The sequence below is a fragment of the Stigmatopora argus genome, chromosome 13, assembly GCF_051989625.1.
Source record: "Stigmatopora argus isolate UIUO_Sarg chromosome 13, RoL_Sarg_1.0, whole genome shotgun sequence".
In the NCBI taxonomy this organism is placed as follows: Eukaryota; Metazoa; Chordata; class Actinopteri; order Syngnathiformes; family Syngnathidae; genus Stigmatopora; species Stigmatopora argus.
Window position 1 is genome coordinate 3,941,883 of NC_135399.1, and position 25,463 is coordinate 3,967,345.

The window sequence follows — 25,463 nt, forward strand, 5'->3', positions numbered from 1 at the left end:
GTTCCTTCACACTAAATAACCAAATTAGAAGAAAACCGATGTGTACGTAGAGAAAATGTATTGAAATGAATAATTCAGTTCATTGACGAAAAACCCAACAGCTTTTGTAACAGCTTTTATTTATTGATTGAGGAAGTTTAGTCAGGGGTGCCCCTTTGTCATCGGAATACATACCTGCCAACCTCAGCCAGTTGCTCCCCTTATTAATGATTGCAATAAACCTTACAAACACAATGTGCCACATATTTACTCAAATAGGGCACACTTAAAAGTCTAAAATTTTCCCCAAAGTAGGCGGAGTACCCAATCAGTCGCTGTGCCTTTTGTACACATCAAATCCAAGATTCTGTAGATGTCACTGTATTACACTGACAGCTTGACTGTCTGGGTACATTGCTTGCTGATGCCGACAGTGACCAAAACGATCCGGATTAGAGCCGAAATGGGTAATACGAGTTCGGTCTTACAAAAAATATACTTTTTAAAAAAATTCTTTTTACCCATACAAAAGTTGTTATACGGCATACACACTTTGAAATGATCAAAACCGTATAAAATACGGGAACAACGTATAAGTTGAGGTATGGGAATAGTTAGTATGACCAGTTTGTGAACTGCAGTCACCTAATTTTAAGAAGGGGAAGACTAAAAACCTTTGCATGTGTGTCCTTTTGCATTTACGAACATGTCTTTATCCCACTTCTTACACTATGTTGTTGTCTTAAGGGGTCATAGCGGATAACGGCACCACATCACTTTCACAAATGTAGCATGATAACTGTCTGTAATCCTTATATATAAAGTGTGATTTATGGGTGTGTGAGTAAGTGTGTGTGTATGTTAAGATTCTCTCGCTACGTTTGTCCAAACTGTGCAACGTAGAGTTGAATTTTTTTATGGTAGCCAGAAACGCCTGTCCTAATACACGAATGATTGAATTTCTTCACCTTCTCTAAGACTGTAAACTCAACTTTTATTTGTTAAAGCTGAAATCAGAGTTGATGTATGAATCGTTTTTACTTGATGTGCCCTAAACGCACCGCGTGTCTGATTGGTCGTAACATAGGACGCCTTTCCACGTCATTTACAAATGTCATTTTCAGAAAAAAATTCGCCAGTGAGTTTCCTGGTGCTCCCCGAAACACCTTTTTCCCCCTGTCGTTACGGGAAGACTCGGCGAGACACCATGCTGCTGGCTGCGCTGACCCAATTTAGTTGTAAGGTAGCACACCTTTCTACGTCATTGACAAACGTCATTTTCGGAAGAATTTCTGCCAGCGAGTTTCTAGGTGCTCCCTGGAACACTTTTTTTCTGTCATGACGGGAGTTATAAACCATCCATCCATCCATAAATCACGCTTTATCTATTCTATAATCCTTATAAAGCATGATATGTGGATGGATGTCTGTATGTGTTCACCTGGAAACCACACTGGAGTGCTTCCGCGTAGTCATTTCCGCTTGAAGTTAGTTGCATGAACTACACAACAGCACCGCTATTGTGTTTTTATTTTCGTCATATTTTCACTTTGGTTTACAATGTTTTACCAAAAAAACACCCAAACATTGCTTAAATAGGTAAAATTTGTCAGCCTTTCTTTTGAAATTGACCGTCAGTTTTCCCTTACTTTTTCCTAAAAGGCATACTCCTGCTTCTGTATATATTATACATTCATTTTTTGCATACTTTACATACGTTTTCACCAATTATGTCCAAAAAAGAGCTCTCATTTTGTATCTAGTAGGGAAAGGCATAAACAATTGAATCGCACCAAGATGGCAGCACAATCTTCTGCATTCCAAACTGGTGACGACGCTTCCACCTCGGCGGGAGCTCATGATTCTGCATCTATATCATGGTTACATAGCCCCAACCATGCTCAGATGCCTATTACTGAGAGTGTGGACTTAGCAGGGGCAATATCAGCTGTGGGGCCCACATGCATGTTACTGAAATTTTCCTTTCTCATCTAAACCATTTTTCAAAAGAGAATTTTTCTTATTAGCGCAAAAATTGTCTTTTGGTTCTAAACAAGCAGGTGGGCCCGGCGAACAACAATTCATACATCAACTCTGCTTTCAACTTTAACAAATAAAAGTTGAGTTTACACACTTGGAGAAGGTGAAGAAATTAGGATCCGACAGACGTGTCTGGCCACCATAAAAAATGTAAACTCTCTACGTTGCACAGTTTGGACAAACGTACCGAGAGAATCTTAACATACACACATTCACACACCCATAAATCACGCTTTATAAGGATTTTTATAGATTACTAGTGCGAATGAAATGAATAAGCAGGCCCTGTTACACATCGAATAAAAAGAGATGTTAATTAAAATAAGAACGTTGCATGCGGTTGACTGATATTGCAACACAATTTGGCCATAAGCCATCTACCATCGCTACAATATTAAAGTGGAAAAAAATACAGCGCCAAAAGGGAACGGAAACTCAAACAGGTAAGAAGCAGTGGCAATTTTAAAAAAAATCCTAAAATGGAAAATTGTTGATAAAAAAGATAAAGTTCTATTTAATGCTAAGTTGTTTTGAATTGATAATTTAAAGTTGTTTAAATGTGTATAATGTACAATTGTTCATGTGCTCCTTGTGTTGCCTAACACTAGTTTCCTCCTTACAATTATGCGCCTGCATGAATAGAATTTTTTTTTTGCATGCTTGTTATTCATTTTAATAAATTAATGAATAATTTCCTTAGGATTTTCTCAGATTTGTGTGTTTCTCAGATCTTTCATGAAAAATAAATAAATAAAATTTAAAAAATAGGACACTTTGATCATTTTTAAAGGGTTTTGGTTGGTAGTTTTTTTTTATGGACCGAGGAACGAATTAGAGAATTTACATATAAAATACTACTCTATTTATGATAAACCCAAGTACTTCCAATTAATTTCATAAGCATAGGTACCACTTTAGATCAGTACTTCTCAATTATTTTCTATTAAAGGAAGAATTAAATGTTTCGTTATTTGAAAAGCCCTGCTGTGTATCAATCAACATTCAGGCAAAAGACAATAAAGGCTGGCAAATCGAGCTGTAACACAAGGAAAACTCACCCGACCCAGAAGAGGAGATCATGTTCCCAGATCTTTGAACTTCATCAAATTTGCTGAAAATTACATTCAACCTGAAAATGAAGCGAAGGAAAAAATGTAATATTTTTAAATGTAGCCTATCATACATGTAACAGATGCCCAACACAAACAGCAAAATTCTCTACTCGGGCTTTGCCATATATCCCCATATCATCCGATCTCAATTTTTTTTTTAACTTGGTTTTATGTTTTTTGTTTGTTTGTTTTTTACTGCCTGTTGAAACTCCGGTTCGCAAAGAAACAGGAAAATATTTTATTGGTGAGATAAATTGTGATTTAAAATATTCTTGATGGAAAAAACTGGCATGCCGTCTCATTCAACAAAAGAGAAGGAAAATACCGTAATTACTCGAATATAACACGCATATTTTTGCTATATAATTAATTCCAATAGTTGGGGGTGCGTGTTATAATCAATAACTAAAATAAATTACAAATTTTCGATCGAAAAAAGCATTGTCAAACTCACTTTGACGCACGGACATTGTGCAATTTCCAACTTTGAATTCAAAATACACGCATATTAAAGATCGTCAAGCCTCACAAACATCACAATCCTGCATTAATAAGCTGGAAAGTAGAATACTACATTGTAGTGTAGTACGTACTTGTATTTAGAAATATGTCCAGCGGGGGGCAGTACATTCCCTCGTTACATGTGATAGTCTTTTCCATTGTGCATATCTTCAAATCATTTATTTATTCAATTTGTATGTTCCTTTTCTTGTTTGAGAATGACAATAGATATTTGAATTAAAACATGGTATTGTCAATTGAAATGTAGTCAATGTTCAAGGAAGTCTAAAAGGTATTGCAACATAACATGTCTACATGATATGTTTGTCCACTCTGTGTATCATCTATTGCCCTAAAATTCAAACGCTCGTACCTGAAGATTTCTCTATCCGGTTTTGAACAAAACAATCGTGAAACGAAGAAAAAAAGGTAAGATTTCTGATTTTCGTCAGCGGGAAATTTTAGGTGCGCACTATATTCAAGTACTGCGTTTTTCCAGATTTTTTTGGCCCAAAATTACCTGCGTGTTATTTTCGAGTGCGCGTTATATTCGAGTAATTACGGTAACCACGCTTTCAAAAAGCCAGCAGATGTGATGGCATGGTGTTGCATGAGCACATGACATTGGGAGTTTGCACATCTATAAATGTGCCCTCAATGAACATATTTGCATTCAGATTTTGGACAAATATGCTGCAATCTCTACAAGACAATGTCCTTCTGCACGTGTAAAAACGTGGCTTTGTAGCAAAAGAGTGCCGGTACTCGACTGGTCTGCCACGGGTACAGTCTGTCTTCCTGCCTTCCATTGAAAATGTGTCATGCATTATTTAGTATCAAATATGACAAGGTAGACCCCAGACGGTAGGACAGCTGAAATTATACATCAGGCAAGAATGGGAATGTATACACGTGAAGTTCAACTATAGTGTCCTCACTTGACAAACATTTATCAAATGATGTTAAAGGAAAGATCACCTGGCTTCTTTCTGCTACTTATTTTTTGGAATTAAGCCATGCCTACACATGGCAAGGAAGGAGCAACACCTCAATGGCGCTGGAAATTCGGAGCTGGACAAAAGTGCCGGGATAAGAAGCGACGCTTCAGACCAACCATTCCATCATGGGATAAGATGGAAGAGCTGTCTGCGCTTACCAGGCCGGAAACGGAGTCAAGGGGTTCTACTCTGCTACTGTCAGCTCCAGACTACTGAGGAACTGTGTGGATAAGCTTGGGAGAGTGACTCTGCATATTCTCTACCTCGGTCACAGTCTGCAGAAGTTCCCCATCTATGTGGAAGACTTCCTGTGTGTGGTTCCAGTTTTATCCAACTCTACAACGTCTTTTCCTTGAGTCTGTATCCGTTTTTGCTACCTCAACCAAGATTGTGCCGCTCAAGTGGCAACCGGTGGCGGTAGCTCCATCCGCTATTGCTCATTTTATGTTTTTGCTGCTTTTCTGTCTTAGTGATTTGATTTGGTGATTCTTAATGATCCCATATATTTTGCTTTGCTTTGTACTTCGTGCTTTTGCTTTGTTGTTCTGCGGCCTTTGCGACTGTATTGTCTAACTTGTAACTATGTGTAACTATGCCTTTCCTGTATCTGCATTCTCACCCGCTTGCTACTGTCACAATGAAATTTCCCGAATACGGGATGAATAAAGTTATCCAATCCAATCCAATGTCATGCAGTGATAAGCGAGACCCTGTTCCAGCCCTTATGGAACATAGTGTGCCAGAAAATTCTAAGTTAATGATTATTTGTGAAAAACAATCAAGTTCGACAGTTTGAACATTAAATGTCTTTGGAAAGGATTGAATATAGAATGAACATGATTTGCAAATCATACAGGAATATCTTGACATACGAGTGTCCCAACAAACGAGAAATTTGAGATATGAGGAAAATTCAGAGCAAATTTTTGCCCTGAGACTGGGACAAATTTGACATATGAGCAAACGATGTGGCCGCTAGGTGGTCCTTTTCAAGCTGCGCAGTGATATTCGTGAGGAGAGGCAGGGGCTTCTTTTAATATGGATAAAAGAGAAACAGCGGAATCGAGAAGGGCTTGAAAGAAAACCAAGCAGCTGAGAAAGGGGAGACTTCAGCGCCAGCGGAAACCTTCAAAGCGAGTTGTAGTTGGTTCGATAACTTTAAAAAAACGAACTGGGGTACACTTTGTTGTGAGTTCCGACTCGAAAGCTGCGGCGGAATACATTTATACCTTTGCCTCGGTTATAGCACAAAAAAGGTTTGTGTTTCGTAAGATAAGTTCATTTAAGCTCAATTTAAAGTTTATCTTGTTACGTAGTATCGCAAAAGTGTAGCAAACTAAACGTGTTGCCGTCAAGTCTCTCTCCTCCTCCTCCGCATACACAGCAGTTAGCCACTACCGTCTCTCGAACGTAAGAACTCCATACAGTACTGTACACAATAATGTCACATTTTATTGCATATCATAACAACTAGATAGGTATTTATTAATTTGCGAGCGTAGGGTGTGAATTAGAACAATAAAATCCTATTTTTAGGTGTTTTTCAGAGCATGGGAACAGATAAATTTGTATTTAGTTATTTTATAAGGGAAAATTGATTTCAGATGAGTAAATTGACGTACGCACTTAGTCCCGGAACGCATTACGCTTGTATCTCAAGATATTACTGTATTGTTATTATGACTGAGACATCGCTCGGCTAGGCTGTTGAAACTATTTCTGGATACAAAGTCATATATTTTCTTGACAGAGAGCACCTAGTTGTTGAGCTATGACTATCAAATCAAATCCAATTGCTTTCGCGAGATCCGGTAAAGAGGCTGTGTCGGAACGCGAGAGGAGTGTGATAATTTATGGTGTTCCCGAGTCGCCCGAACTCTCAGCTGTTGGCAGCGCGCTGAAAGATCGCGAGTTTGCCAAATTTTGTATCAAGTAGATCCTGGAGACTCTGGCACCCGGGGCATCTCTCTCACTCGGAAGATCGGTGAGGCTTGGACGCGAGCCGCCATCCTCTGCTGACGCGCGCCCCCGTCCATTAAAGATGACTCTTGGCACTCCATCTGATGTCGAGACCTTCTTAACAAGCGCCAAGAAAATCCAATGGCCAGATCTCGAACTGGATTTTCGGAAGGAGTACTCTTTGAGGGAGAGGATTCGTTGGCGCAACCTCGTAGCAGAGCTGGCAGCGAGACGTCAGAAGGGCGAAAGAGGTCTGTGGATCCGCAACGGCCAACTAGCCCTGACAAGCTACATCCACCCGCCACTGAAGGTGACCACAGAGACTCAGAACAACTGGGTGACGGTGAGGTAACAAGGGATGGCGGTGGCCCACCCCTAGTCATCATCTACACCAACGCGTGCAGTTTGATCTCAAAGTTCAGTGACCTCTTCAGTATTGTATCAAGAATCAAGCCTGATTTGATCGTCATTACTGAAACTTGGCTAAGCTCTGAAGTGCACGATGCTGAGATAAACCTGGTGGACTACATCCCCTTCCGGTGCGACAGACGAGACAGACGTGGGGGTGGAGTTATCAACTATGCTAAGGGCGAGCTAAAGCCCTCCCTTTGTCCTCTCCCTCCCGCTGCTCAACAGACCGACTTCTTCGATTGTCCTCTCCCTCCCGCTGCTCAACAGACCGACTTCTTCGAGGTTGTGCGATCCAATATAACTGTGGGTAGAGTCTGTCTGCCTATCTTGGGAGTCTACCGATCCCCACAAGCTACTGCCGAAGACGACAACCACCTAATCAGTGCAATTCGCTCGGTCTCATCACACCAAGACTGCCTTATTATTGGCGACTTCAACACACCATCAATAGACTGGAGCGATGTTGTCTGCTTATCAGTCGACCGGTCCGATCAGGCACTCCTCGACACAGTTGAGAACTGCTTTTTAACACAGCATGTTGCAGCTCCAACGCGCTTCCGCAGTAACCAACGCCCGTCTCTTCTGGACCTGGTACTCACGTGTTACCCGTCGTCGGTATCGTCTCTCAACATCCTCCCGCCGCTCTCCATGTCTGACCATGTGGTACTTAAATTCAATTGGCACACAACAATTCCGGCCTTACAGATTGAGATGCTTCCGAAGAGGTTTTCTGCCCTGAATCATCACGCACTGGCGGAGGCTTCCAAGGCGGTTGACTGGGCTTCCTTCATGGAGATCACTTCAGTCGGCGAGCTGTGGACATCGTTGAAACAATCCATACTCCGGGTGACGGAGCTTTCAGTACCATTGTCGATGCCACGGCACCAGAAGCACAAAACCTGGGCCACGCAAAAGGTGAAGCGGGAACAGACTCTCAGAGATGTTGCTTGGCGCGAATTCCAGGAACGAGGCACGGCGGCAGCGTATGAGGTCTACAAGCAGCAACGAAATAGAGCAGTGTTCACTGAAAGGCTAGAGCGAAACAATTATCAACTGAGGTTAGCGCAGTCATCTCGTGCAAACCCCAAACGCTTCTTTGCCCATGTTCAAGCCAATAAACGTCTACACAATCAAGTGGTTAAACTCAAGGACGCTGATGGGGTCGGTGTCGTGGATGCAGAGGGGCAAAGTTCACTTTTTGCTCGGGTGTACGCAGACATTTACAAAGTTGATGATGGGCGACCAGCACCTCCATTTGCTCGGGATGTTCCCCCAATGCCTGCAGTTGCCATTACACCTCCTGAAGTCTACCGAGCCTTGATGTGTCTGGACGCCACTAAAAGCCGTGGTCCTGATGGTATTCACCCGAGGGTCCTCCAGGCACTCGCTCCGACCATAGCACTTCCCCTCGCTCATCTCTTCACACTGTCCTTGCAATCAGGTGACATCCCCAAAGACTGGAGACGAGCCGTCATCTGCCCTATCTACAAGAAAGGAGACCGAGAAGACCCGTTGAATTACCGACCAGTCTCCCTCACTTCAGTGATCTGCAAGATGTTCGAATCTATCATCAAAACGTCCATGATGGCCCATCTCCAGAACGCAGTGGTGATCTCCGACAGTCAACATGGCTTCGTGTCCAAGAGATCCTGCCTCACCAACTTGCTGATGATGGAGGAATGGGTCACTCAAATAATGGACGATCAACAAATTGCCGACCTGGTCTTCCTGGACTTCGCCAAGGTGTTCGATTCGGTCAACCATCGCTTGCTACTCCGCAAGCTGGAGGCTTATGCGATTCACCCAGCGGTCGTGAGGTGGATTGGTGCGTTTTTGGCTGGCCGCACCTTTCAAGTTCAAGTCAACGGCACACTCTCGGAGACTCACAACACCCCCAGCGGTGTCCCCCAAGGCTCCGTTCTTGGACCACTGTTGTTTTTGGTGTTTGTCAACGACCTGCCAGAGCACATCTCCCAGCGGGTTCTACTCTTTGCTGATGATGTGAAGCTCGTTCCTCCCCGGAGTGACTTCGAGGACCTGCGTAGGTGCCTTCATCACGTGTGGAGATGGTCGAACCTGTGGGACTTGCAGCTCAACATCACTAAATGCAGTCATTTGGCTATTGGGGCTCCTCCTGATGCACCTCTCGATTTTGAACCGGGACGTCTGGAACTGGAACGATCTCAACGGTGCAAATATCTGGGCATCATTGTCGATTCCACTTTCAAACCAACTGCCCAATGCATCCAATCAGCCAACAAAGCTCGCGGAGTGCTGTTCCTGATGTTCCGGTCTGCCATCATCACTGCAGACATCTTCCTTCCGCTGTATGTTTCCCTGGTGAGGCCCATTCTCGAGTATGGTGTCCAAGCTGCATCACCGTACCTCGCCAGGGACATCCAGGATCTGGAGCGGGTCCAGAGACTTGCAACGAGGATGGTCCGCGGCCTCAGCACAATGTCCTACGAGGAAAGATGCCAGCGACTCAATCTTCCGACCCTTGAGGCTAGGCGTTTGCGAGGGGACCTGATACTGGCCTACAACATCCTCCACGGTAACTACAACATGCCCCGTGATCTCTTCTTCACGCCCGCACCTGATCGAGGTCTGAGGGGTCATCCATGGAAGGTGTATCCTCGCAGGTTCCGGTTAAATCGGCGGAAGGCTGCTTTTTCGGTGCGCATCGCCGGACCTTGGAACCGGCTTCCGCAGAGTGCGGTCGAGAAGCCGACGGTCGCTCAGTTCAAGAAAGCTCTGAATGACGTGTTGGCCGTGAACCAGTGACAACACCGTGTTTTTTACACACTTCTTTTATCTTCTTTACATGGCCCTTAGCCTTTGTGCATTTCTTTTCGCCAATAAATTGAATTGAATTGAATGTTTAACATACATAGCTTCCCAACTTTTCTGACATTTTTGGTGCCCCTGATGAAAACGGTGTTAATATGAACAACAAATCAAAAAGACATAGATAAAAAAATGAAACAAAAACAGAAATTCAGATGGTAGTACCGTGACTGTGGTAGGCCCTTTTTGCTGAGATCCATCCTCACCCTTTCACCCACATGTCGGTAGATCTCGACCAAACAACTCATGGCCCCATCTCGTACCTGAGTCAGCACAAAATGTTCTTATTTGCATTTTTTTATTTTAGTTCAGCAGAAGAAAATCACTAAATCATTACAGAATACAATTCCAACTCTGAAATTACCCATATTTTAACAGATGAATTTGAGCTAAAGTGGGATCACAATCAAATTCATAACCAACAAACCATTCTTAAAACTATTTACGCTTGCAGGCATGATTCCATGTTTTAAGGAAAACATGTGAACATTGACGATTTAAAAAATTCTCCAAACCATTGGGTGTAAAAAGTGTAGAAACAAGGGATGTACCAACATGAAAATTCCATCCTGCGCATCCTCGAAAGGGTTGCAGAGGTTTCTGGAGCCTAACCCAGCTGACTTCGAGACTGCACTGACTACACGCTAGACTGGTCGCCAGTCAGCCGTAAGGCACACAGAGAGACAAACGACAAGGACAACCTGACCGGAGTACCCATAGAAAACCCATGCAAGGCTGGGGAGAACATGCAAACTCCACACAGTGAGGACCCACCTGGGATCGAATCCCCACGCTAACCCCTAGGTCATCGTGCCACATGTTATATAATATTAAATGTTATTTCTTAAGACCTCAGTCCTTTGTAGAAGCTACAGGCGATTCTAAGGGCTCGTCATGGTGAGCCTGAGAGGATAAGCCGAAAGTCCACCCACCGCCAATGTTAAAATGACGTATGATGAACGTACCTGTCAACTTACCTTATTTTCACGACTATAAGGCGCACATAAGTCTAAAATTTTCTCCAAAATAGACAGGGCGCCTTTTAATCCAGTGCGCTTTATATATGGACCAATACTAAAATTGTTATCACGATAAAATCAAATAAATCAGTCGATAGGACAACTACGGCAAGCAGCCCCCGACTCTACTATTTCCCGTAGATAAAGTACTGCGCAGTGACTGCTGGGATATCGAGTTCTTAATACACCCAGTTCTTCAATACACCCAGTATGATCATTTCGGCTGTATTTACAAAAGAAATCCTGCCGCTAGATGTTGGCGTCCCGGAGGCTTGAGAACTACAAATGCTGGACCTGGCGTTTTGGAAGACTCATTTGGGCAATTGTTTAATTCGAACACAGAAAATGAGGACTTTGATGGATTTGTGGGTGATGATGACGTGATTAAGTTGTAAAATGTCTAAATAAAGTACAACCGAACTCAGTTTTGCTTCCGTTGCCTTTTTAAAAACGTGTTTTTAGCGTGTGGGTGTAGCGTGCAAGAACTATATTCCCCAGCAGTCACTGCGCACCGGAACCTCGAAATAGGCTGCTTCCGGTAGCCAGCGCTATTGCGTTTCGATGTTCATCCATATATAATATATATGAGTCTAAAAAAACGGTGCGTGCTTTGTGTGTTTAAAATACAGAAATAGCACTCGTTACTGACACTGCGGCTAAAAATACGATGCGCCGAATAGTCGTGAAAATACGGTATACGTTTTCCCATATTTTATAGGTTTTTTGATCATTTCAAATTGTGTACGCTGTATAACAACTTTTGTACAGGATTTTTTAATTTTTTTTATATTAGTAACTTTTTGTAAAACCAATCTTGCTTTACCCATTTCGGCTCTAATCCGGGTCGTCTCGGTCACTGTGAGCAAGCGAAAACGTCATCATCGGCTGCTTTATTTATACATTATATTTTTGTCATTTTGATTGTGTATTAACCGCTCACCCTCATGTATATTCCTTGTTGTATTGTTGTGAATAAAGTTCATTAAAAAACGTGACCTGCGTTCTGCGCATGTACGTCTAAAGTCTGGGAGTAGGTGGACCGGAGAGAGATGTATGCAATGGACATCGCAAATCATGGCCTGCACATAGGAGGAGCAGAGTGATAGTATGTAGGATTTCAGGGAAACACCTGAAACTTTGTTACATTGATTGGACCTTTGTTTGTTTCACTTATGATAAGCCATGATTGATTAACTTTTAGAGAAAAGATTAGTTCACACATTAGGTTCACTTTATCTACCCCTCACGCTGATTGTTTACATCAGGGGTCTCGAACTCAATTTACCTGGGGGCCGCTAGAGGCCGAGTCTGGGTGAGACTGGGCCGCATCAGGATTTCCACAAGAAAAGCACTGATAAAACTTTCCAACGTTATCAAATATCTTTATTTTTTAACAAAAAATAATGAATTAAATAAATTAACTTAAAGATGAATAAAAAATAATTCAATCAGTAATATAAAACCAAATAATACTAATGAGCATACAGTAGATATATACTGGCTGGCTAAGTAGAGAAAATGAATTATTTTTATTCCGTTTCAAATGTCTGTATTTACAGCTCTTTAACCTTTAACTTTCTGAACTTCAATGGAACATTGAACATGAAATATTCTGAACACGGCTTCTTTTGCCTACTCCTTGCTGCTAGAGACCTGGCAGCGCTTCTTCTCACATAGTCACATTTGGCTTGAGGGAGGAAGCAGTGGAGACCCTCAGTAGAGCTTGAAGATGCTCATCAGTAAGTCTGGACCTGTACTTGGACTTATTGAAGTTCAAGGTGGAGAAGAGCTTCTCACACAAGTATGTGCTCCCAAAAAGGCACATGGTCCGCTTGAACCTTCGGGAAAGTTCAGGGAAGCTGGGGGTCAACTCTCTCAAAAATTGCCCAAGCTTGTCTGCTTCTCCACTCACCTCCCTGAACTTGGCTTTGAGTGCAGAGTTGCACTGCAGGTCAATGAGCTCCATTTGAAGCTCAGGAGGGGCATCTTGCACATCAAAGGAGAAGGGGTCCGCAAAAATTTGAAATGTGGCTTTGTGTTTCAAATTGTATTCCTTGTGCACCGCAACTTTTTCAGTGTAAATGAGACACGTCGGGGTGCCCCTGTGTTCAACAAAGAAATATTGCACTCCCCACTTTTCTTGAAACTGTCTCTGCTCGTCACCGACCTTTCTCTTCACGGCAGGCTTTGAAAGAGACATCTCTGGGGCTCTGTAATATGTTTTTCCACTTGGAATGAGTCTCGGGTTGATCTTTCACATTCAGTCGCGCGGGTTTGTGGCACATGTGCACTTTCGCTCTCCGTTTCAATCGCGGAGATGGCTACAGACACTGACACAGGCTGGATCACGGATCATAGCGCCTCATTCAGTTCTATGCTGAGAGCAGCGGAGGAGTGTGCGCGCCGAGCGGAGTGATCGGCCTCACGGCTTCTCCTCCGCCCAGCTGATTGGAGGAATGAATGAGTGAGTGAGCGAGGCACTGGACAGCCCGGCCGATGTCCCGCCCTCCAGAGCCGTATACCTCACCGTGATTGGTTCATTCAGCTCCGAACCAAAGTTCCCTCTAATTTTTTGTTGGTCTGAGCAGAAAGACAACCTCCCTGAGCGCACTGAGTACCAGTGTGAGCGACATCATCGGTACTCGGATGATTCGCTTAAAGACGTTTCGCCGACGGACGTTTGACAGACGGGCAGGTCGTCGAATGGACGTTCCACCGAACGTTCATTCGGCCGAACGGAGGTTTCGCCGAAACGGGATTCGAACGCTCGCCCCGCCGGATCGTGTGTGTACAAGTTTTTCAACCTCGGCCCGCGGGCCATATACGGCCCGTTAGGATTTTTAATCCGGCCCGCCGCCGGTGTTTTCCAAATTATAGTAAAAATCAATGTTCGTCTACCATCAATGGCAGTCCGGGAATAAGCACTCTTGGGCAGGCAGATGTAGCAGAACCGAGCCGTAAAATGACAGCAATCGGGTCAAATCCATCCTAAAACAGCATTTAATGATTAAATACAAATACTGGATGATATCGCGATGGAGGCAAAAAAACGTCTATAGACGTCCATTCGCCAAACGGCTCAAAATGCTCTCAAATTCGGTCAAATCCAGCTGAAAACAGCGTTTAATGATTAAATACAAATACTAGTATTTGTATTTAATCATTAAACTAACAAATACTAGTACGACCTGTCCGTCTGTCAAACGTCCGTCGGCGAAACGTCTTTAGGCGAATCATCCGGTCACGACATCATCATTGCTCGCTATCGGCACACCAGTATCACACCTGCCACAAGCAGGTGCATGTCAATGTTCCCTCTAATTTTTCATGTAAAACATGCTGTAAAACAAGAAAAACATGAGTGGACAGAGCTACTGCCACTGGCTGCCACTTAAACGGCGCCATCATGGGGAAAGGGGTAAAAAAAAAAAAAAAAAAAAAAAAAAAAAAAAAAAAAAAAAAAAAAAAAAAAAAAAAAAAATCGATATTTCATATTAAGACGGGGGCCGCAAATTCTCGTCCCGCGGGCCGCAGTTGGCCCGCGGGCCGCAAGTTTGAGACCCCTGGTTTACATGGTGGGTCTGACCAAATTGTAAACACGCGATTGTCCATTGATATAACTTTAATCAAGCTCAGATGAATTTTATGCCTACATTTCCACATACCTTTTCTTGCAACTGCAGTATCTCTTAAGTATAGTTTTAAGTGAAAATATAAAGAAAGCTAAGGTTAAAGTTAAATTCAAATATGCACATGTAAATTAATTCATCTTCCGTACCGCGTCAACCGTTGCGGGGGTTATTGGAGCATATCCTAGCTGACTTTGGGCGAAAGGCAGACTCCAGTAATCCCTCGAATATCATGGTTAATATAGACCAGACAAGGCCGCGATAATCGAAAAATCGTGAAGTAGGGTCACCCCTATTTAATTTTTTTTTTTTTATGAACTTTGAAAATGTTTTATTTTATATTTTATTTTTATTTTTTAAGTTTATAAAAATGTGAAAATCCACGCTTGCTACTAGGACTCAGCACTGAAGTAAAAAAAAATCATAATTAATAGCAGAAAAAATCGTAAGGAAGTGAATTCGCGATAATTACGGGATTACTGTACACCTTTACATATGTAAATTTTAATTCGATATTTGAATTAAATGACTGCAATCTAATATCAATCCTGCAGTAGATGCAGGTGTAATATTAACACTGTGATTACTGCATAATCACCTCACCACTACAATTATCCCATCCATGAGCAGTTATTATATTAAAGAAGAGTAATAAAGAACACAAAGGTAAAACTTATAAGTCATACCTGGCTTGTGGGATCACCCAACAAGTTACATATGTGGGGTACAATCTTACTGAGTGTCAAACCTTGAGCTCCATACCTGAAAAAAGAAAGACAAAGGAAATTACGTCAAATAATATAAATCAAGAAAAATGAACACTATATTTAATTTTAGGAATTTAAACCATAATTTGAAGAAATATTCACTCACAAAAAAAACAATGACAGATAATTACAAAGTTGATATAATTCAAATCCAAAACACACTCTGTAACTGATATTTGGCTGAAATACATTTTAAAAAACAGATTTTCAATTGTAGATGTAACGTCTTAAAAGTCAACTGAGAATAAAACAGGGGTCTCACATATTCAATGTGGCGATAAGGCAAACGCAGACTCCTTCCCTGGTCCTATTGTTCTTGTGTTTAAACCCTCCTAGCATTCGGTCCCATAAATACTGAAACAACACACAAAAAAATAATGGAATGTGACAGAATGCAAACAACGCTTTATGGAGAAAGTATGCACTCAAAAATAATAAAATACGAGTTCAATTGTTTATTAGAAATAATGCAGTTTCATATACTCCAATATACAGTATTTATACCTGTGGAGATGCAACTTCTTCCATGATTCTGAGCAGCAGGGCTTGGTCTTGTTCTCTGACTTGGTCTTTAGAATCTCCCAATCGATCAATAAGACTAGGTAGAGCTGAATGAGTTTAAACAAGGGATGTGGGATGTAATTGATAACAATTGGATTTAAGCTACAGAGAGGAAGAATTTCTTTCAAACAAAATAATCCTGACTCAAAATAGTTTGTGAGAATGAGACAATAATATCTCAATGGATTCTTGAGTCCCAATCAAAACTATAACATAAATTGAATGAACTTTGATGGCAAACAAAGGTGTCAAATATAGATATAATAGTTGAAACTAACCTGTTCCCACATGGGCCTTAAATCTGTCTTGTAACCTTGTCACCAAAGCAGAGAGGAGGTCCAAGCCTAGCAGAGCCACCTGGTGGAGAGATATTTGTTCATCATTAGTATCATAACATTACCAGAGTCATGGCTATACATACTGATCTACTGAGGGTATAAAGAAAAATCAGCCACTCGCACTAACAGTTAAATATTTTTGGGAAAACCCAATGGAAATATTTAAAACAAGGTGTTAAAATTGCTTCATTGTTCTTAGAATTCTTTAGTCTTTTAACTCTTGATTAATATCCATGAAGAGCTACATACTCGGTGCAGTTTTTGTTGATCTTTTCAGGGACAAAGGTTATTTGTGATTGGAAGCACTGACTTTTGTTCATGGATGTTGTGTCTTTGTCCATCAAACACTGCACGGGTTGAGAAGGAAAGTGTGTGTGAGTGTGAGAGTGGGTGAGTGAGAGACAAGGTGAGTGTGCAAGTGAGTGAGAGAGACAGGCGGAAAGACTGAATTTTTTTGTGATTAGTTGACTAGTAGACTAAAGCCCTAGTTCAACTACAGCGTCTGAATTGCATCAGGTGTCCTACGCACAGCCACTCTCCAAAGGCTGTTCCGACTGTTGACAAAGGAGACAATTTTTCTTGCTGTGGTCAAATACCGCACCAAGCATCTGCCGCAACCAATACCGATTATTAGTAGCTGGAGGGGCGGCCCGGCGGCTGAGTAATTAGTGTGTTGGCCTCACAGTTGTGGGGTCCTGGGCTCGATCCCAGGCCGGTCCTCCTGTGTGGATTTTGCATGTTATCCCTGGACTTGTTTTCTCCGGGTACTCCGGTTTCCACCAAAGACATGCGTGGTAGGCTGGTTGAACACTCTAAATTGCCCCTTGGCAATATATATACATATATATCCGTCGATAATTATCCCGATAACAACCACATCTTAGTTCTTTCGAATGTAATTCTTCAAACTTCTGTAAATAATTAAATACATTACTTTCCTAGTTAATCAATTATGAAAGTAACTATGTTACCTTACTTTATGAGAAAAGAGAATATAGTCGTACCTCTACTTACGAAATTAATTGGTTCCAGAACTTTTTTCATAACTTGAAAATTTTGTAAGTAGGTGTGCTTTATGTAAATTCTCTAATTCGTCAAAATATACTAGCACACAGCACTAGAGACCTAGGAGTGAACAATTGCGGAAAAAAATTGGATGCTCCATGATGCTTTGTTTTGAATGGAATAACTGTGAAATTGTAAAAGAGCAACATTTAAGTATCAAATTATTATTTATTTTTTTGTAGAAAGTCCAGTTTGATAAATATATGGTGTTATATTTGTGTAGGATCTTTTATTTTACAAAATTATCCTCTGGGTTAAAAAAAAAGAGCTGTCACTTGGTAAGCAGTTCTTGTTAAGAGTTGAATCAGCTGTTCATAGATGTGCACAGTTTTCTGAGCCATAATGGCAGATTGCAAAATATGTAGTGGAAGTTTTCTTTCTATGAAATACTAAATAAATGTCAATTATGTGAGTTAAACTTGGGTAGCAGACCCCATATCTCTGTACCCTACTACAACCAAGCAACCGAGAAAGAATTACCAGCATGATCACAATTCGATTTTTTTGTGTGATTAAGTGATAAAACTGCACTGAAATACCCGGCAGTGTATCCTCGCAGCAATGCGACCTGTCAAACATCAACCCACGGGATGGCCAGTGACGTTAGTGAAAAGTTCTGTTTGCCACAGGCAGCAACTATTAACAGCTCTGGTATCAGGGATCACGCTGACTATCAACAGACAGTATCGCCTTTTACAGTGGGAACATCCAAACCCACCCAACCAACCAATAGTTCTCACTAGGATCTCACAATGTAGATATTTTGACTTTGCCAATACAATCCAGTAACGATCTGATGCTAAGGCAATGCCAATCCAATACCCATATTTCTTAGCCCAGTAACAATAATACAAAAAAAAATGTATACAGGAAATGACAATGCTTGTCGGTCCTCAGGAAATCCTGTTTAAAAATATAACAAGATGCTCTATTACTATCATTAGTTTCCAAAGAGATGTAGCCCCATTCAGCGGGCTTGTTCGCCAAGTGATTTGATTTACACCAGCCCAAAAATCAATGGTACTGAAAACACAAGCGACTACTGATTTGGATCCGATTTGTCATCATTCCATACTTTTTGATCCATAACAAATGGCCAAATCAGGTGGTGGTACAGTAATCCCTCGAATATCGCGGCTTCAATTTCACGGATTCTCTGGATTTTCTGGGGAAAAAAGTTAATAAAAATGTGAAAATGCACGCTGAAACTCGCAAGCGGAAGCCACTCCTGTCTTCCGCTTACCACTAAGAAAATGGCGGAAGACAGAGGACTCAGCACTGAAGAAAAGTAAATGGCGCACAGCGGGCGGTGGCCATCATTTTTATCCGAAAATAGAGCTTTCTGAGCGGCCGGGAGCCGCTGTGAGGGTGGATTGTTATCAGAAATGTGAGCCCAGTGCAACATTACACCGTGGCACTTATCTCGCATAATAAGGGGAATTACAATCATTAATAGGGGGAACATTTAGCCGAGGTTGACATGTATGTAAGAGAGAATCTTGAAACATGGATAGTGGTTGTTGTGACACAGCCATTCAGGGCCGAGTAGAGTGTTGCGGGGTTCTAAAGTGAGTATCAATGCATCCGCGACAATATTTAAAATATAAAATAACGGATAAGGAAATGCATTTACTTTTTGGAGGATTTCATAACTTGGATCTTTTTCGTATCTCGAGGCACTCATTTGCATATAAAAGTATTTCGTAACCTGAAAATTTCGTTCCTAGAGGCATTTGTAAGTAGAGGTATGACTGTACTAAGTATTGGATCAAGACATCACTAGCTTTCACTGCCGTAAACCACTCCAAGACAACAATCAAGTAAAATTGTGACATACCCGGCCCCAAAAAAAAAAGTAATGTACTCAAATATCTCGTTGGACCGCCTTTAGCCTTGAAAATGGCATACATTCACAGTGGCAATAACCTGTTTGTTATTTTCATTTTTTTAATTTAAATAAGGCCAATGGGAACTATTTTCACTGCGAGTACAGTATTTAAAATATTTATTTTACATATAAAGTACATTTAGATATGAATACATTACAGTCTTTCCTTATGCCTATAACTGGAACATTTAACAAATACACTTCTTGATAAGTGTACTTGTGTAATTGTATTTCTGTATAGGCACGAAAACATGTAGTATGGTAGTAATAATGATCCTACTTTGCGGTTTTTCTATTATCGCGGCCATGTCAGGTGTACATTCTCCATGAAATTCAAAGGGTACTGTAAACCCTCAAAAAGGTTCCAATGTTGATAGTTTTCAAGATATTTATTACCCTCCAGCTTAGGTAAAATTTAATACTAAACAAAAATAACAGCTTATGACCAAATTGTGAAACTTGCAATGTGAAAACAAACTGCAACAAACCAAAAACGGTGTATTGTATTTTATTCTGGACCAAAGAAAGCAAAATATGGACTTTCATAGTATGAAAAGGAATATTCATTCATTCATATTTGTTGATGTCGGTCCCTTTAGGGGGAAAAAGGTCTCCATCAAATATACATATCAAACTAATATAAGTTATATATGTTATCATGTAGCATTGTAACTGGTGGCATCATTTTTGTACATTTTTGCTGAATTAAAAAAATGAACACCTCAAAGTCTTCTAAAAAAAAACATTGATAATTTAAATTCTGACTTATTCTACTAGCCACAGAAAGTGTTTTTGAAGACTTAAAAAAAAGCCAAATCTAACCAAAACAAATCTAAAATTACAATCACAATTACATATTGTTTTGTATAGAGGGTAATTTTAATATGGCTACTGTTTTATTATGTAGGATCATAATTACTTTGGATGAAGTAAAATAAATAAATAAGTATGAGAGGTAAAGTAGAAAAGAAATCTGGCTTTCCTCCAGGAGCTGGGTGCTTTAACAGGCTTCCCAAAGTTAAGCAGATTCTCTCCAGTCTAAACCTAAGCTGCTCAGGGCTACACTGTCTCATGCTTCATTCTGCTGCATAAGATTCATTGTGTTACTTTTACTTCACGCCGTGGCCCTGTTGCCAAGCTAGTACAAGTGTTGTTAGATAAACAAATCGTTCAGTCACTGTAATGGTGGCACCCATAGCAACACATCCTGCACATGATTGTTGTAGGACTACTGGTATTCAGACAAACATGAAATAGCCACCTTATCATACATTTTTATACTGATCTATTTCGTAGTCATAGAACACGAGCCTTTCTCAAACAATTTTAAGCAAAATGCAGCCTACACTCCACACTAGTTGTCAGTCCCATGACACAGCATAAATTATTTTCAGTAGTCATACTTTAGGTGGCCCAGTGGATTAGCACGTCAGCCTCACAGCTCTGAGGTCCTGTGTTCAAATCCAAGTCCACATGTGTGGATTTTGCATCTACTCCCCAGGCCTGAGTGCACTTTCTCCGGGTACTCTGGTTTCCTCCCACCTTCCAAAAACATGAATGGCAGGCTGATTGGACACTCAAAAGTGCCCCTAGGTATGAGTGTGGGCTTGAATAGTTGTCCGTCGCCTCGTGCCCTGCGATCCCCCAGCCACCGATTCAGGGTGTCCCCACCTCTGGCCCGAAGTTAGCTGGGATAGGCTCCAGCACACCTCGCGACTAGTGAGAATAAGTTGGTTCAGAAACTGAATGAACGAATGGTCATTTTAATGCATGTCCTATGATAGAGTGGTTAGTGCGACGGCCTCACACTGGTGGAGTCGTGGATTCAATCCCAGGTGAGTCCTCACTCTGCAGAGTATGAATGTTCTCCTGGGGATTGCATGGGTTTTCTCCTGGTATTCCGATTTCTTCCACATCTCAAAAACATGCGGGGTAGGCTGGTTGAACACTCTAAATTGCCCCTAGGTATGAGTGTGACCATGAATTGGCCATCCGTCTCCTAGTGCCCTGCGATTGGTTGGCCACCGATTCAGCATGTACCCCACCTGGTGCCCGTAGTTACCTGGGAAATAGGCTACAGCGGCCCCCGCCCGACCCTGGTGAGGATAAGCGGTTCGGAATATTAATGAATGAAAGAACCAGTCTACCATACATGTTTTTGGGATGTTGGAGGAAACTGGAGCCTCTGGAAAAAAAAAACACCGGGGCATGGAGTGAACATGCAAATTCCACATATGAAGGTCGGGACCAGAGATTTGAACCCTCGATCTCAACACTGTAAGGCGAACATGCTGAGCACTCACCATGCTGCCATTAGGGCCATTTAATGAATAACAGTCACAAGTGCAAACCTGCACTTATGACCCTCCCCCCGATTAATCATCACTTATCGTGGTGGTGGGGTTTGTGTGTCCCATTGATCGTTGGAGTTATGCTGTCTGGAGCCTTGTGATACTGGTAGGATAACCAGTGGCAAACTGCTCTGAGGTGAGGGACCAGACAAAGCATGACTCAGAAGACCTGTTATGACGAGCAACACTGTTGAACGACGTTTTCCCTTGCCCGGACGTGGGTCAACAGGGCCCCACTCTGGAGCCAGGCCTAGAGGAGGAGCACTATGGCGAGCACCTGGTGGCCATTGGAGACAACCCTGGTTCCCCTTCCCATGGGCTCACCACCTGTGAAAGGGGGCCAAAGAGGTTGGGTGCGACAACAGTTGGGCGGCAGCCAGAGGAGGGATCCTTGGCAGTCCTATTCCCGGCTACAGAAACTGGCTCTTGGGATGTGAAATGTCACCTCTCTGGTTGGGAAAGAGGCTTCCCTACGTCACCAATTCTGCTCATAACTTTTATGGACAGAATGTCTAGGCGCAGCCATGGCGTTGAGGGGGTCCGGTTTGATGGTCTCGGTATTGCATCCCTGCTTTTTGCAGACGATGTGCTTCTGTTGGCTTCATCTAGCCGTGATCTCCAATTTTCACTGGAACAATTCCCAACAGAGTACGAAGCGGTTGGGATGAGAATCAGTACCTCCAAATGTGAGACCACGGTCCACAGTCTAAAAAGGCGGCATGCCCTCTCCAGGTCAGGGATGAGGTCCTTACTCAGGTGGAGGAGTTTAAGTACCTTGGGGTCTTGTTCACGAGTGAGGGAAGAATGGAGCAGGAGATCGACAGGCGGATCGGTGCAGCATCTGCAGTGATGCGGACTCTGCATCGCTCCGTCGTGTTGAATAAGGAACTGAGCCTCGTGGTAGCAGAGCTGATGGTGGAATTTCCCAGAAATGTTTCAAAGTGCAAGCTACGGGCGACATTATGTTGGACGTCATGGCCCTTGTCCGAAAATAGAGCCGTTTGGGGTACTAAGATGGCTGGATGATGCAAAGGAGCAACGTGGAAGTTGAATTTACATGTAAGTCCGGGCAACGGGGTGACATCAGTGCTCTTAACTGAATATAGAGCTCCCTGGATGGGTAATTGACGGCTAGATGGAGCGTTGGAGGAAAGTGGAAGTTAATTTCCCCCCAAACAATGACGGTAATAACGAGGAAGGAAATGGTCTTAGTACTTTGAGAAATCGGCAAGAAACTTTCAATATGGCTCACAGTTTGAAGCAAAGTGTCCCAGAGATTGATGACGACATGGTCAGAGCCATGGAATATGTCAATCGACTTGACAGTTTCATGTCCTTGACAAAAGCTTATTTGTACCAAAAAAGAAACAGCAGTCACAACTCCCATCAACATCTTCCTTGCGCGCCGAAAATCCCTCGCAAAAACTCCTCGTGAAAACCCCCCCTACGGTGCCTCCTGAAGATTCCATCGATGATCCAATGCCTCTCGAATCTGACGGAAAAAGACTAAAGCTCCCAACAACCTGTTTTTTTTTTCATTTGAATTAAGCAGAGAGGAATTATTTTCACTGCAAGTACAGTACTTAAAGTATTTACAATTTTTGATGTATAAATTACATTTATACAGTGGTACCTCGAGATACGAGCTTAATTCGTTCCGGGAATGAGCTCGTATTATCCGATTTTCTCGTAACTCAAACGAATGTTTCCCATTGAAATGAAATGAAAACAAATTAATTTGTTCCAACCCTCTGAAAAAACACCAAAATCAGGATATTGGATTGGAAAAATGTTTTATTTGTTCTAATTCCCCATCTATTAACAAAGTATCAAATAACTAGTGGTTTAATAGTATCCTAAAATGTGTTTAATAGAACTAAAATTAGATGGATTTCGCGGAGGGTAGAGAGAGAAGGTCAGGGGGGGGACTTTTTGCACGGCAGCGCGCTCGTAATATAACAAACAAATTTAAATGAACTTGGTATACGATGCAGACACACTCAAAAATAAGTTTAATCTAACCTTACACTAAACTTAATTCTAATTTTATTTTACATTTTTATACCTTTCTTTTCCCGGCCGGGTTGGCTCTGTTTGCCCCGCCTCCACCCTGAGTTTCAGATGCAACCTATCGATGGTAGTTTGAGACATTACACGAGGGAGTTGCGTGGAGAGAGACAGTGCCCATGATGTTCTTATGATCAGCCTCTCGCGTCCGCGTCCGCTCGTATATCAAAATTTGTCTCGTAGCTCAAGATAAATATTTGCCCGAAATTTTACTCGTAACTCAAATTTCTTGTATATCGGGCCACGCGTATGTCGAGGTACCACTGTATATTAATACATTAGTCTTTTCATATGCTTCAAACTAAATACACTGCTGGGCCAAAAAAAGTCCCTAACCAAAAAAGATCATTGAATCAATTTTCTTGGACTGCCTTTAGGTTTGATTAAGACACACATTCTGTGTGGTGTTGTTTTGTTAAGCTTCTGCAATGTCAAAAGATTCATTTCCATCCAAACACTGATCCATTCATCTTTTGACCCACTTATAATCACAAGTGCTGCAGGAGGGCTGGAGCCTATCCCAGTTAACAGGCACACCCTAGATCGAATGCTAGGCAATCTAGGTTTGGACAATTAAGAGTTAATTTTTTACCATGATCTTGCATTGATAATGGTAGTGTCCGAACACCGCACAAAGATTTTCAATGGTGTTAGACATTTAACTCTAGGGCTAGGGCAATGGAAGATCATGTGATCTGATGAGTCCAGGTTTACCCTATTCCAATGTGATAGGCGTCTTAGGGTAAGAATAGAGGCAGATGAAGTGATGAACCCATCATGTTAAGTGCTTACAGTACAAGCCTGCAGGGGCAGTGTTAGGACCTGGGGTTGCTACAGTTGATCAAATCTAGATTCAGCTAAAGTATACGATGCTCAAAGAAATAAGAAATGATCACTACAGGAATACAAATTAGAATAACCTGGTCGTTTGTTCTTCTCTGATGCCAGGATTCTTCGGGCTCAGATTGTGAATGACTGGTTCATATCAAGCTAAGATAGGCTCCAGCATCCCCCATGACACTTGTGAGGATAAGTGGTTCAGAAAATGAATGCATTGGCCATCAGAGATTTGAGACATTAACCACGTTGAGAAACTTTGTGATGTGTTGGAATACGCTTTTGGCAGCAGTCTGGCTGTACCATCATCAATACATGATCTTGGCGAAAAATGAATGCAGGATTGTAAGGAAATAAATCTTGTGACAATGCAGGAAAGGCCAGAGAAAATCAATTTTGCAATTAGTCCAAAGAAATATTACACCGTATCCTTTTTTGTCCTCTTTTGAGGGGAGGGGGGCAGTGTAATTTCCACATTTACTAAATTATCAGCTCATCTTTTTTGAATGACTACAGGATTAAGTACAACACGAAGAATCTCAGTAGATACTGATCACAAACGTTGCAGGTATTGTGTATTTTTCCAAAGAATGCCTAGTGATATTTCTACAAAATTGAAAATTACTAGTGACCTGGCGGCCGAGTGGTAAGGGCGTCGGCCTCACAGTTCTGGGATCGTGAGTTCGGGTACGCCAGTTTCCTCCCACATCCCAAAAACAGACAGGGTAGGCTGGTTCAACACTTTAAATTACCCCTAGGTATGAATGTGAATGTGAATGGTTGTCCACCTCCTTGTGCGCTGCAATTGGCTGGCCTCCGATTCAGGGTGTCCCCCACCCGTAGTGAGCTGGGATAGGCTCCAGCAACTACCAAGGTCCTTGTGAGGATAAGCGGTTCATAAAATGAATGAATTAAAATTACTATATTGCTTCTACAACAATAAACCATATCAATAAAAATACCCTTGCTGGAAAAAATGAAAAAAATCCTAGTTCCTTGTGAGACAAATTCTGCACTCAGATGTTCTGATAGAGAACAAGACACCTTTTATTACAGTTATTATTCAGTTATTACGTGAGGAAAATAATGTATTT

General features: G+C 41.9%; 1 protein-coding gene across 26 annotated transcripts in view; it reads right to left on the reverse strand.

Annotated features, from left to right (window-relative positions):
- Window positions 1-25,463, reverse strand: part of clasp1a (cytoplasmic linker associated protein 1a) — an 88,838-nt gene that overhangs the window by 58,965 nt on the left and 4,410 nt on the right. For 25 of the 26 annotated variants that reach the window (XR_013304677.1, XM_077617641.1, XM_077617659.1 and 22 more), the window contains 6 exons: window positions 16,102-16,180; window positions 15,767-15,870; window positions 15,525-15,616; window positions 15,182-15,257; window positions 10,013-10,110; window positions 3,078-3,148 (listed from right to left, as the gene is read on the reverse strand). Coding sequence is in view for 25 of the 26 variants with exons in the window: in XM_077617641.1 (XP_077473767.1) it covers window positions 3,078-3,148; window positions 10,013-10,110; window positions 15,182-15,257; window positions 15,525-15,616; window positions 15,767-15,870; window positions 16,102-16,180 (520 nt within the window). In the remaining variant the exon portion in view is untranslated. The remainder of the gene's footprint in view (window positions 1-3,077; window positions 3,149-10,012; window positions 10,111-15,181; window positions 15,258-15,524; window positions 15,617-15,766; window positions 15,871-16,101; window positions 16,181-25,463) is intronic. The other variant, XM_077617662.1, reaches the window with a different exon arrangement.